This window comes from Pholcus phalangioides, unplaced genomic scaffold (assembly GCF_987345545.1).
Source record: "Pholcus phalangioides strain wild (caught in Gottingen) unplaced genomic scaffold, Ppha-v1.0 ptg000011l_1, whole genome shotgun sequence".
NCBI classification, from domain to species: Eukaryota; Metazoa; Arthropoda; class Arachnida; order Araneae; family Pholcidae; genus Pholcus; species Pholcus phalangioides.
The window spans coordinates 25387524-25401271 of NW_028301604.1; the positions used below are offsets into that span (position 1 = coordinate 25387524).

The following is a 13748-nucleotide window of genomic DNA, read 5'->3' on the forward strand; positions in this document are numbered from 1 at the left end:
AGTGTTATCCATGCAGTAACCAAAGTAGCAACTAACACTTTGCTAATTTCGTTTAAAATTGTGAGTTGAGCAAGTTTAGGGCAATAAAGATCCTGTGAAACCACCTTTCGTGATAAACATTTTTTAGTCCCTTCTAACACAATTGAACTAGTTTTAAAAATTATATTTAAAAAAAAAACAATTTTTACTTAGGCCTATGTGTTTCTTTAACATGTTCTTTTTCCTATGTCATGAATTATTAAAAATTCTAGATTTTTGCATTTATTTCTCACTTTGAAATTCATTGAAGCTTGGTAATTTTTCCAGTGAACTTTTGTCAACCCCCAAGTGATAATCCAAGCGAAAGTAACTCAGCAGCTAGTAACAAAGAGAATGCACCTCCGGTTTCAGGATCGAAAGATGCTGGTAAGATACTTTATGGCGGCCAGTATCCGGAACTCTTAATTTAATGATATTCACTGAAAATCTAGCAAGACAATGATTTTTTTTTAACATTTTCAAACTTGTTTGATTTGTTCCTGTATGTAAAAAGTTAACATTAAGTTTGGTAAACCTTGCATGTAACTTTTATTAGCAGTTAGAAATGACTTTCTTGTTTATTGGCTTGATCTGAAGTGTTTTGTTGGGGAGGAAGAACTTGCACCAGATTTGGTAAGGAAGCTCTGGTAAACTAAAAGTGCTTTTTTTTTTGCTGATGGTTCCTACCATGTCTGACAGGCGAGAAAAAAATTATTGATTTTTCACAAACAGTTTATAGAAAGCATTTTCATGTTAGCAAACAGATGGGTGGAGAAGGGTTCAATGACATAGATATACACTGAACAGCCAAAAAAAACTGGTACACCTGCCTAATATCGTGTAGGGTCCCCGGGAGCACGCAGAAGTACCGCAACACGACGTGGCATGGACTCGACTAATGTCTGAAGTAGTGCTGGAGGTAATTGACACCATGAAATCCTGCAATGCTGTCCATAAATCCGTAGGAGTAAGAGGGGGTGGAGATCTCTTCTGAACAGCACGTTGCAAGGCATCCCAGATATGTTCAATAATGTTCATGTCTGGGGATTTTGGTGGCCAGCGGAAGTGTCTAAATTCAGAAGAGAGTTCCTGTAGCAATTCTGGACGTGTCGGGTGTCGCATCGTCCTGCTGAAATTGTCCAAGTCCGTCGGAATGCACAATGGACATGAATAGGTGCAGGTGATCAGACAGGATGCTTACGTACCTGTCACCTGTCAGAGTCGTATCTAGACGTATCAGGGGTCCCATATCATGCCAACTGCACGCCCCATACCATCACAAAGCCTCCACCAGCTTGAACAGTCCCCTGTTGACATGTAGGGTCCATGGATTCATGAGATTGTCTCCATACCCGTACACGTCCATCAGCTCGAAGCAATTGGAACCGAGACTCTTCAGACCAGGCAACGTGTTTCCAGTCCTCAACAGTTCAATGTCGGTGTTGTCGTGCCCAGGCGAGGCGTAAAGCTTTGTGTCGTGCAGTCATCAAGGGTACACGAGTGAGCCTTCGGCTCCGAAAGCCCATATCGATGATGTTTCGTTGAATGGTTCACGCGCTGACACTTGTTGATGGCCCAGCATTGAAATCTGCAGCAATTTGCGGAAGGGTTGCACGTCTGTCACGTTTAATGATTCTTGTCAGTCGTCGTTGGTCCTGTTCTTGCATGATCTTTTTCCGGCCACAGCGATGTCATAGATTTAATTTTTTACCGGATTCCTGATATTCACGGTACACTCGTTAAATGGTTGTACGTGAAAATCCAAATTTCATCGCTACCTCAGTGATGCCATGTCCCATCTCTCGTGCGCCGACTATAACACCACGTTCAAACTCACTTAAATCTCGATAACCTGCCATTGTAGCAGCAGTAACCGATCTAACAACTATGCCAGACACTTGTTGTGTTATATAGGCGTTGCCGACCGCAGCGCCATACTCTGATTGGTTCCATATCTCTTTATTTGCATACGCATGCCTGTACCAGTTTTTTTTGGCTCTTCAGTTTAGAAGAGAAGTCGAACAGATAATTAGAAAAAACAGAGACATAGACCGAGAAGGAATTAATGCAGCTGATTGCTCATGAAACAAGCAGTACTAGATGAAGAAGATCAAAATAAAGAAGTAGAAGACAAGTTCACCATGACTAAAACAACGGGAGGGCTTCGCAAGTTCAAATCAGCAATCGATTATTTTCATGAGAGATCCCTCTATGGAAAGCTTCATTGATTTTTTTTTTGTTACAGCTGCAATCTTTTTTTTTACATAACTTGTTAACTTGAGACAGTATCAGCTTACACTACCTCTAATTTTTAACTATTTTGTTGTAATTCAAGCACTCCTGCCTCTAAAAATAACAAAAAACAAGCATGATATATATACAGGGTGGTAACTGTTGACTGCCCAATAATTACATACACGATTCCTTGTGACAAACTAATATGGAAAAGTGCTTTCAGTTTTTTGATGGCGTTTTTAGAAATGCTAAAAATATATTAACCCCCACACACAGAAATCCAGAAAATGAAAGAATATAAAAACAAGTTTATTTTCATCACACTTTTCAGAAAAGAGGAAAAAAACCTTTTTTTACTAGTCAATCAGAATATATTCTTTGCATCTCACAACACCAGCTTTACAGAGATTATAGATAAGCGTTAGTCATTTTGTTTTATTATCCAGAAAGTACTGCATATATTTTTTAAATTTATGTTTTGGTTATAATTTCTAATTTGATGGCATTCAGCATAGAAGAATATTGTATGTTGAACTGCCCTTAAAAATTTTTAAGACTGATGAAGTTTTTCTTCAAAATTATTTTTTGAATAATACACCGGCTCTAACAGCTACTATAAAACTAAACATTTGTGAGTAGGTTCAAATAGCCAAATTTTGGGCCAGGACAAAAAAAAATCATTTTCATATTACCAAAGGAAATTTTAATGGTTTTTAGAGAGTCTATTGGGGCTGCTGATTTCAAAACTGGTGTTGGTTTTTCCGAATCGGTTCTACTTTTTGAGATAATGCATAATATCTATATTTCAATAGTCTGCAGCCACTAATTTGTGTGTAGAAATTTTTCTTTCAACTTTTTATTTACTTTCCTATTTTATTCAACACATCACATTTACATCATTACCAGACATCAATGAACTTTATGTATTGATATTAAGTTTATTAATGATTTACATTTTGCACAGTTTTAATGTAATTTGTATGTTGTTTGTGCCATGAGTGGATCCAGAGCTCATTGTTGGGAGGGGTGATTTTACAAAATAATAATAAATAAATAAAAAACACTGTGAATACTGTGACCGTAAATCCTTCATTTTGTCCCTTATTTTCGGAAATAGTCCCAGTTTTTTCTCCGTTCAAAATTTTTGGAAAAAATGTACTGGTTTTTCCTATTCATTAGTTAAGTTTTCTTGAATTTGTTATTTAATCAAAAACGTTGATACAGGTAATTTTCAGTGGATTGATTGAATGCAATATCACCATATAAAAGTTCTGCAAATTTCATGAAGTATTGCGTTTTGCTTGGGGAGGGGGCAGTGATCACACCTATCACTCCCCTCCATAGATCCGTACCTGGCTTATGGTATTACCATTGAAATTAAACTTTCACTTCATCCCAAAAACTAGAGCTGATCTGATAGAACCAATGTCAGATTTGGAATCAGTGCCCGAAAAGCACCCTAAAATCATTGAAATGTTTTTTTAAAACAAAATTAGTATTGAGTAGTGTAATCAATAGAAAAATTCCAAAACCAAAAATTATTTTGAATAGGTCAATTAATAACATAAGTTTGATTAAAAGTTTGATTGAATCACTGTCATTATTCTGTTTCCACTAGTCACACACTCGTCAAGTTTTAATTTTTACATCCTTCACTAAAGCCTTTTATGCATAACAGTTTAGGTGAAAGTTCAAAAAATCCAAAGAAATATTGCCATTTTATTGATGAACATATAATCTGATTAAAACGAGGACATAAAATAACGATCATGCAGTAAACACATATGCACTGTATGCACCTTCCCTCTAAACATTTGACTTGTAAACAAATTGCCACATTTTGGTAATAAGAGTATTGATTTGGCTAAAAGAAATTTTAAACAGATCTCATTTTGCTAACATTTTACAAATCTGGTAATAAATTAGCCAAGATAGAGGACAAAGCTAATATGTCAGTTATACATAATAACAAGGTTATATCACATTACATGGAGAGAGAGAGAAAGCCAATCGTGAAGGAAGAAGGCCGAACTTGGCTTCTAATAGGATTGAGCATTTTAGTTCATTTTCAAGAAGTGACAACCTGCTGCTGTTGGAGAAATGTACTTTCATTCAGAGTTTGACACATAACTCACCATTAGAAAAATGACACAAAATTTCAAAAGCTGAAATAACTCACTTAATATACGTCTGATCCAAAACCGGAAAACAATTTTCTATATCAGTTTTTCACAAGGAATCATGTGGGTAATTATTGGGAGGTCGATAATTACCACCTTGTATATAAAGCTGAGTAAAAAATTGAAAATAGTTTCCATGTACGAATTTATAATTTATATCAGTTTATGAACAGATTTTTATCTTTAAACTACCCATTAACAAATTATTTAATGAAACAGACAACACAAAAATCCAAGGATTGTACCAAATAGTTTATGCATAGTACACACAGTATAACCTTTCTCATCTAGTCCTCCTTAAACAGTGACTTTTCATAATCGAGGCTTCAAAAAATCTCATTTTTTTCTCAATAATATGGTGCTATAATATGTATAAGTATATAGGTCCTTTTTTGATTATGTAAAATGTGATTGACTTTGCATTAAAATATTAGGCAAATGAATTATAATCAGTCTTGGTATAATATCTATCGCTTTAAAAATCTCCCTGCTTATAACATTGCTTTTTGAAAGTTTCTGCCAGCCGAATAGGATTTCTTTGTTGAACTTTACCCACATTTAGGGTCATATTTAAATTTGTAAACTTCTTAATAAATCTCCATACGTGAATAAAAAATAGGTTGTCATAATCTTGCATTATCCCATACCCTGCCTTCCTGTATCTGTTTTGCTCTTACTTTAAGTTATAACATTTATAGCAAATGAATTCACCTTCATGAAATACCCTATTTTTCTGATTAGAAGAAACTGATACATTGTAATTTTACACTAATTGCAATTAATGAATGACGTCTTACCAGCATCAAATTGTGAAACTTTTAAATTGTCTCGCACCATTTTTTTGTATATTAGGCTGAGGAAAATAGTTAAATTTTTTTCATCTTTCCATACCATTATTTGTAATTGCGAAGGGGGAAAGAAAAATTATATTATACTTTTAGCCACCCCTCTGCACTTTATCTACAAATCTCTTTTTATCTATACCTTAGCAAGTGTGCTGTTTTTCTTAATTGTTCCATTCACTTCTTTATAGACAAATCTCAAATTTCACTCATATAATTACTGTGGAAGCACATTATTTTAAATTGATGAAAAATTTGGAATTGAAAATCAGCATGAAGAACACAAAAGCCAATGCAGCCCAAATTGAAATCGCCAATAAGGAATTACACCCACAAAATTCCATGCACATGTCATAAACCACATTGCAGAAAGCGAGTGTCAAATTGAGAGTCCGATTTTGAGACACTGTATTAAAATAAATGTATTTAAAGATGGTCTCAATTTTGTAGCCATTAATGAATCCCCCCCCCCCTAAGCAGTAAAAGGGGGGTGGATACTGACTTTTCTTTGAACCTTGTGTATGACTATATATGAAAATATTTTGTGAAAAAGTTATTTAAAATGTTATTTTCAATTCTTCTGAAAACATTTCTCTCGTTTAGAAGTTCCTCCTATGTCTGCTATTTCAAATATGGTGGGATCAACCTGCGCAGCTGTCACTGCATCCGTCCAGCCTTTACCTAGCAACATGGTGAATAAAACTTCATTTCCATTAGAAACACAATACATGCAACAACAAAGTCAGATATTTGTCTTTTCTACAGAACTTGCTAATAAAGCAGCTGAATCTTGTTTGTCTGGACAGTATCCATCAATTATTGCCTTCCATTGTGCTCAACCCGGGACTAAATCTTTTCTTGAAGTAAGTACCTGTTATCCCTTTCCATTTTTACCTATGTCTACAAAAGATACTTTAGTAGGATCAAAATATCATGACTTTCATGGGGGGTTCTTTTTTTGAAAATTTTCAACTTCAACAAGCCACTCATGGCATTGTCCTTGATATTGTATCTGAAATGCTTGCTACCAAATTTTTGATGAGCTCTGCTGGGCCAGCCCACTATCATTAAAAAAATTACTTTACTCTTGCCTATTTTGCGGCATGCCAAAAAAAATTGAACCATTTTTTCTGAACTTGACTCTCTTCAGTCTGGTGTAATTTTCTTTTTTTTAATATATTTTTAAAGAGCTGTTTAATGATCCTCTTTAATTAGTAATTCAAAATTCAGCACTTGTTTCTAATTTTTTCAATATCACTTGACCTTGAAGGGGTTTCTTAGAATAGCATAAACCAGTGGTTCTCAAACATTTGTCAACCACGACTCCCTTATGGAATTCATGGTTCATCTGCTACTCCCTAGAATAGTTTAGTAGATATTTTCCCTTTATAAAAGAACCACTTCAAAGGCATAAATGGGCACACAAATCAATATCTCCCGCCCCAAAGCAGAATATGCCAAAATCTGCGACATACATTGCAAAACAATCATTGCTACTGCAGAATAATCTGGAAGATTTCTAAGAAAAATGTAGAAACACTATTATGGTTATTTTTACTGCTGAACATTTCCAGTCAGCTGAGGGCTCATTACAGAACGATGCAAAACATTCTTTCTGCTTTGGTGATCTTCAGCTCACGGTGATGCCTCTGACAAAGGTGGATAATGCCCCTTGGAGTCACGACGCACACTTTGAGAATTACTGGTATAAACTAAAGAATACAATTATAAGATCATAAGACTATCCATTATCCATTCAAACCTTCAGAAACTATGAAACATATTTTTTTAAGGTGATCAGAAATAGTAGTCAATTTGTGTATCTCTCATATTTAATTTCTAGCTATGACTTTAATTAATTAGTGTGAATGAGGATTGTGTGTGGGGGGGAGGGGTGGTATACAGGGTGATTCAGAAAAGATGGGGAAAAATTTAAGAGGGGATAGTGCACACAAAAATAAACAATTTTCATAAAAGAATGCATGGTCTGAAATGAAATACAATGTGTTACAGGGCGTAGTATAGTGAAACCGAGGAGACGAGGAGAAAACACAAGAATAATGTGTACATTAAAAAAAGCAATTTTAATGTACAATTTACAATAATTGCTCAAAAGAGCAAACGCCAATGGTGATGCAAGAACAGGAGCTAAGGAGGAATTGACGAACGCTCTAGAATATTCCAGGCATATTCTTCCCCAGCAGTGGCCTTGCAATTAGGTCCTCTTCAGGGTCAAGAGGAGTCTTATACACCAGACTCTTCAGCTGTCCCCACAAAAATAAATCAACACACGACAGATCGAGCGATTATGGTGGCCAAGCTACAGGACCACGTCGCCCGATCCATCCGGTTTGGAAAAGTGACATCCAGATAGTGCTCTACCTCTCACCCAAAATGGGCTGGAGCTCCATCGTGCTGGAACCACTTTGGTCACCAGAGGACAGTTAGAACATCCTCCAGCAAGTAGGGGAGCACCTCTTGCAGAAATGTCCGGTATTGGCCCTCATCAAGGCATTCCGGCAGAAGATACAGTCCTATCAGGTGGTCACCAATGATTTCTGCCCAAATATTGGTGGAGAAGTATTGCAGATGTGGATTTACAGATGCTCAGACATTATTGTGGGTATTAAATGCACCATCTTGTGCGAAAATGCATTTATTGGAAAAAAGAGCAGTTGCTGCAAAATCTGGGCATGCTGCACTCTGCTGTAGGAGCCAGCGGGCGACGTCTACTCTACGAGCATAATCTTTCTTCACTGCTTAGACTTGTTGAAAATGGTATGGCTGCAACCTCTCACCCTCCAGCACCCGCCATGTCCTGGATTGTGGCACACTAAGACTACAGCTCATGTGCTTGTAGTTGGCTGATCTGCCACCATCTTCAAAATCTCCTCTTCTATGCCTGCTGTTTTGGCAGTCCATGTGCGACCTGCATCAGACCGGAAAACAAGAAAGGATCCCGTTTTTTTGAACAGCTACCTATGCAAACTTGCAAATGTTTTCAGATTGGGCAACCTCCTGTGGAAAAAATGTTCGCTGTACATTCGTGCTGCCTCTATTCTACTTTGTTTCAGCTCCATAAATGAAATGCATGTCTGATTTTTCAGTATTACTAAGGTGCGGCATTATCCCATACATTACATTTGTTATGTTAGATTGCAAGAATTCTTTTTTTATGTATTTTTGCTCAAATGAAGTATATAAACTGAAGAGCCAAAAAAACTGGTCCAGGCATGCGTATGCAAATAAAGAGATATGGAACCAATCAGAGTACAGCGCTGCGGTCGGCAATGCCTATATAACACAACAAGTGTCTGGCATAGTTGTTAGATCGGTTACTACTGCTGCAATGGCAGGTTATCGAGATTTAAGTGAGTTTGAACGTGGTGTTATAGTCGGCGCACGAGAGATGGGACATAGCATCTCCGAGGTAGCGATGAAATTTGGATTTTCGCGTACGACCATTTCACGAGTGTACCGTGAATATCGGGAATCCGGTAAAAAATTAAATCTACGACATCGCTGTGGCCGGAAAAAGATCATGCAAGAACGGGACCAACGACGACTGACGAGAATCATTAAACGTGACAGACGTGCAACCCTTCCGCAAATTGCTGCAGATTTCAATGCTAGGCCATCAACAAGTGTCAGCGTGCGAACCATTCAACGAAACATCGTCGATATGGGCTTTCGGAGCCGGAGGCCCACTCGTGTACCCTTGATGACTGCACGACACAAAGCTTTACGCCTCGCCTGGGCCCGACAACACCGACATTGGACTGTTGAGGACTGGAAACACGTTGCCTGGTCTGACGAGTCTCGGTTCCAATTGCTTCGAGCTGATGGACGTGTACAGGTATGGAGACAACCTCATGAAACCATGGACCCTACATGTCAACGGGGGCTGTTCAACTGGTGGAGGCTCTGTGATGGTATGGGGCGTGTGCAGTTGGCGTGATATGGGACCCCTGATACGTCTAAATACGACTCTGACAGGTGACAGGTACGTAAGCATCCTGTCTGATCACCTGCTCCCATTCATGTCCATTGTGCATTCCGACGGACTTGGACAATTTCAGCAGGACAATGCGACACCCCACACGTCCTTCCGCTGGCCACCAAAATCCCCAGACATGAACATTATTGAACATATCTGGGATGCCTTGCAACGTGCTGTTCAGAAGAGATCTCCACCCCCTCTTACTCCTACAGATTTATGGACAGCCCCGCAAGATTCATGGTGTCAATTACCTCCAGCACTACTTCAGACATTAGTCGAGTCCATGCCACATCGTGTTGTGGCACTTCTGCATGCTCGCGGGGGCCCTACACGATATTAGGCAGGTGTATCAGTTTTTTTTTGGCTCTTCAGTGCATTATATTTATGTTTAGAATTTGTATAATTATCAAGAAATGGTTATGGGCCCAGAGCCCGGAAAAATCTTGGACATTGTGCTGACTTAATAAAGGTGGCGGACAGCATGGCTGGCTTAGATATGGCGGACAGCATGGCTGGCTTAGATATGGAGGATGTTGGAAGCAGCATTGGGCAGGTGAAAATCCCTGTATTGACTAACTATAACTTCTATATTGGGAGAGAAAGAATTGAATCCCTTCTACAAGTGATTGGATGTAAGAAATTCATTGATGAGCCTGAGCCAATATTGCCAATCGCAGCATCAGAGGCTGATAAAAGATAGATTTAATTCAAAGAAAGAGAAAACAATAGACCTTATGAAGTTGCACATGTCAAGAATCAGGTTGTTATTTTAGATGGAATATATATATTTAGATGGAATATCACCCTTAGAAGCCTGGCTGAAAATTAGAGATACATTTTGCCCCAAATTTTGTTCAAGGATAGCAGAATTGAGAAGAGAATTCATAATAAGACCTGAGAAGACAGCATATTGGAATATTCATTGTGAGAGTCAAGAAAATAGCAAAAGACTTAGAAGATGCTGAAAAGAAAATTGATGATGCTGAAATTGCTTATCAACTTATAGCCTTTCTTCCAGATACATATGAAAACGTGGTGATGAAATTATATGGATTACCCAGTGAAGAATTCACTTCAAAAGAAGTAGAAACTGAGCTCTTGTCTAAATATGGGCAAATTCAAAGTAAGAAGAAGCTGGAAGACATGGATCAAATGGAAAAATATTTCTATCTCAAGCACAAAAAGTTTCTAGACAGATGTACCAGAAGAATAGAGAGGAAACAGATCATCTGTTATCGGTGCAACAAGCCTGGACATTTTTCCAAGTAATGCAGAGGGAATTTGGAACGTGGAAATGACCATCGACCTAAAAATATTCCTTCAAAGGTAAATAAACAGACGAATGATTCTATGTTCTTTGTCACCAAGATGTATGGTATCAACAAAGAGACTATAAAAGATGGAAAATCAACATTCACATGGGATTTTGCTGCCACATGTCGTGTTATCGTCAATGACATTCATCCAGAATTAGACTTTTGGAAGATGCAGTTGAGAAATTTGGACCCTCATCCTACTACAGTCAAAGAATTGGTGATGCTGTTGTGAATGTGATGTCTGATGGTGAATTACATAGAATGGCCCTCAAGGATGCTGTTCATGTACCAGTGTCACAGAGGAACTTAATTTTTGGAAAAAGAATGGATGACCCCGGATTCACATTTGTTGGTGGTAATGGTCTATTCATCACTGCAAATAAAGTGATTTTTTTCATTTTTGAAGGATATAGTGCATAGAAATTGAGAAGTGAAAATAGGGAAGTACATTCATCTATTCCATTGAACATTTGGCATGAATGCTTAGGGCATTTTAATAATGCTATGCTTAGTAAATTAGAGAAGATAAAGTAATTGGTTTGAAAAATTCCAATCTAAAAGGTTATACATGTGAAAGTTGTAATATTGAAAAGTCTAAAAGAACTAGTTTCCTATCTTATGGAACTGTGCGATCCAAAGAAGTTCTGGAGTTAATACTCTCAGATTTATGGGAACCAGCTAAAATGTCATCTATGGGGAGAATGCCTTATATTTTCATAGTTTCATAGATGATTATAGTCATAGAGCTTTCATATATGCTTTGGAGAACAAAAAGCAAGTGTTTGATAAGTTTCTTCAATTTAAGGCTATGGTAGAACGTCAGACAGGAAAGCAATTAAAAGCTCTTATAACAGATAATGGCTTAGAATATTTGTCTAAGAAATTTCAATACAAATTGAAACAGGAGGGTATTAAACATGAAAGAACAAACATATATTCCCCTGATATGAATGGTGTGGCAGAAAGATACAACAGAACTGTGATGGAAAGTGTTCTAATTTTTTTTTTTTTTTGCATAGTTCTAAATTGCCATCAGAATTGTGCGCAGAATTAGTTATGGCTGTTAATTATTTGAGAAATGGAGTGTTGCATTCCATAACTAATGAGACTCCACCCAGTAGTTATCCGGGTGGATACTACTGGGTGGTTTGGGAAAAAACTAAATTTCAGTTACTTCAAATGGATAGGATGCACAGCATATGTGCATGTACCAAGACAAACGTCAAACTACAGCCTAAAGCTAAAATTGGTATCCTAGTAGGATATGCTGTATTTACAAAAGGTTATAGAGTATGGATATCCAAATAAAGGGAGAGTCATTGAAACCAAAAATGTCACTTTTAATGAAAAGCAAATTGGAATAGAGAGAACCTCCACAAAACACAATTCAAATTGGAATATGTTCAATTGGTTAAAGTTATATTTGCATGAGGACATTCCATACCAAGAACAGAAGGACAACATCACAGTGAGTGATGATGCTCCTGGTACTAGACCCATAACATTCACTAAGAAGGAAAAAGTGGAAAGACAAAGGGAAGAGTTGATGTTTATTACTATCCCTCAACAGGTGAACCTAGAATTAGAAGTAGAGTATGAATGGAGAAATATTGTGAAGAAAAAGGAATAGATTACAATTCTGAAGATTTTGAATGGAATTCCATTAATGTAGGGAAGGAACAACGTAAAAATATGTCTAGCAGTGACACTAGTCAAAATAACTTCAGATAAATGAAAGCAACCAAGCTTCATTTCATGTCTTCAAAGAAATGGGGAACTTCCAAATATTTCAAACATATATTGACATTCCACAACATTATATACATGCTCAGAAATATTCGCAGAATGTTGAGTAGAATAAAGCAATGTCTGAAGAAATAGACTCATTTAATGAAAGAAAAGTATGGGAGTTAGTACCTTTGCCCAAAGAAAAGAGAATACTTGGAACGAAATGGGTGTGTAATGTGAAAAAGGATGCTAAAGGAGATATTGCTAGATTCAAGGCAAGATTAGTAATTCTCAGTAATCATCAACGTATAGGATATGACTTTGAAGAAACTTTCAGTCCGGTAGTTAACTTCACTGTAATTAGAGCTCTGATCGTATTATTTGTGATTATGCTCAGCATGCATTTCCAAATAGATGTCAAGAATGCTTATTTGTATGGAAAATTGCGCAAGGAGATTTATGCACGTCAACCTCCAGGATTCATAGTGGAAGGTAAAGAGCAGTCTGTGTACAAACTGAATAGAGCGGTATATGGACTGCATTAAAGTGGTAGAATGTGGTTCCAAAAACTAGATGAGAAACTGAAAACTATTGGGTTTCAAAAAGTCATGAGTACAAATTGTGTATATTGTATGGAAAATTATGCTTTAATGAGATAGTGTATGTTGATGACCTTTTATTTGCTGAAAATAAATATTACTTGGAATATGGTAAAAGGTAAGATCAAATTGTTATTTGACGTGAAAGAATTAGGTCCATTGAATACATTGTTGGAGTACAATTTAATGTGAATAAGAAAAATATTAGAATGCATCAATATAATTGTATTGATAAATTGATAGAATTGTTTGAACCTAATATATCGATTAAACCAAACATACAATTATCACCTACCCTTGATATAACTAAAAAACAATCTCAGAGATGCCACTGTACTTTAATTTACTTGGGTCCCGGGACACAGGGTATTCAAAAAATCTGGGTCCCTTTTGAATGAAAGTGGATCCCTCTTGAAAAAAAGGTATGCCCCTTCCCCATAATTCACTGGTATCTCTGAATTTTTTTCCAGCATGGTCTTTCATCACCTGCTTATATCTCTTCATTGAGACAGAGCAGCAGGTCATGTTCTGGGTAGGAGAATGAGGTATCTGTGAATAAATGGTTCATTTCTAAAAGCATGTTCTATACAAAGGTTCATTTACTTTCATTGTCTACTAGTATGAAAAGCTTGCAAAGAAGCCCATTAATGAGAATTTAACATGGAATTCTGCACATATAACAAATCTAAACCAAATATACAGTTGATCCCGCTTATAACGTTCCCATTTAGAACATTTTCCCACTTAGTACAACTGATTTTCATGGGTCTAAGTAATTCTTATTAAGATTTCCCGTTGGAAGTGTTTTCCTGCTTACAATGTTTTTTATG

General features: G+C 36.9%; 1 protein-coding gene across 3 annotated transcripts in view; it reads left to right on the top strand.

The window, feature by feature from the left end:
• The window catches only part of lgs (BCL9 domain-containing protein legless), a 109742-nt gene that overhangs the window by 53809 nt on the left and 42185 nt on the right, over nt 1–13748 (top strand). For 2 of the 3 annotated variants that reach the window (XM_089239388.1, XM_089239389.1), the window contains 2 exons: nt 307–405; nt 5882–6138. In XM_089239388.1, coding sequence (XP_089095514.1) covers nt 307–405; nt 5882–6138 — 356 coding nt within the window. Of the gene's footprint in view, nt 1–306; nt 406–5878; nt 6139–13748 lie in introns of all 3 variants that reach the window. The other variant, XM_089239387.1, reaches the window with a different exon arrangement.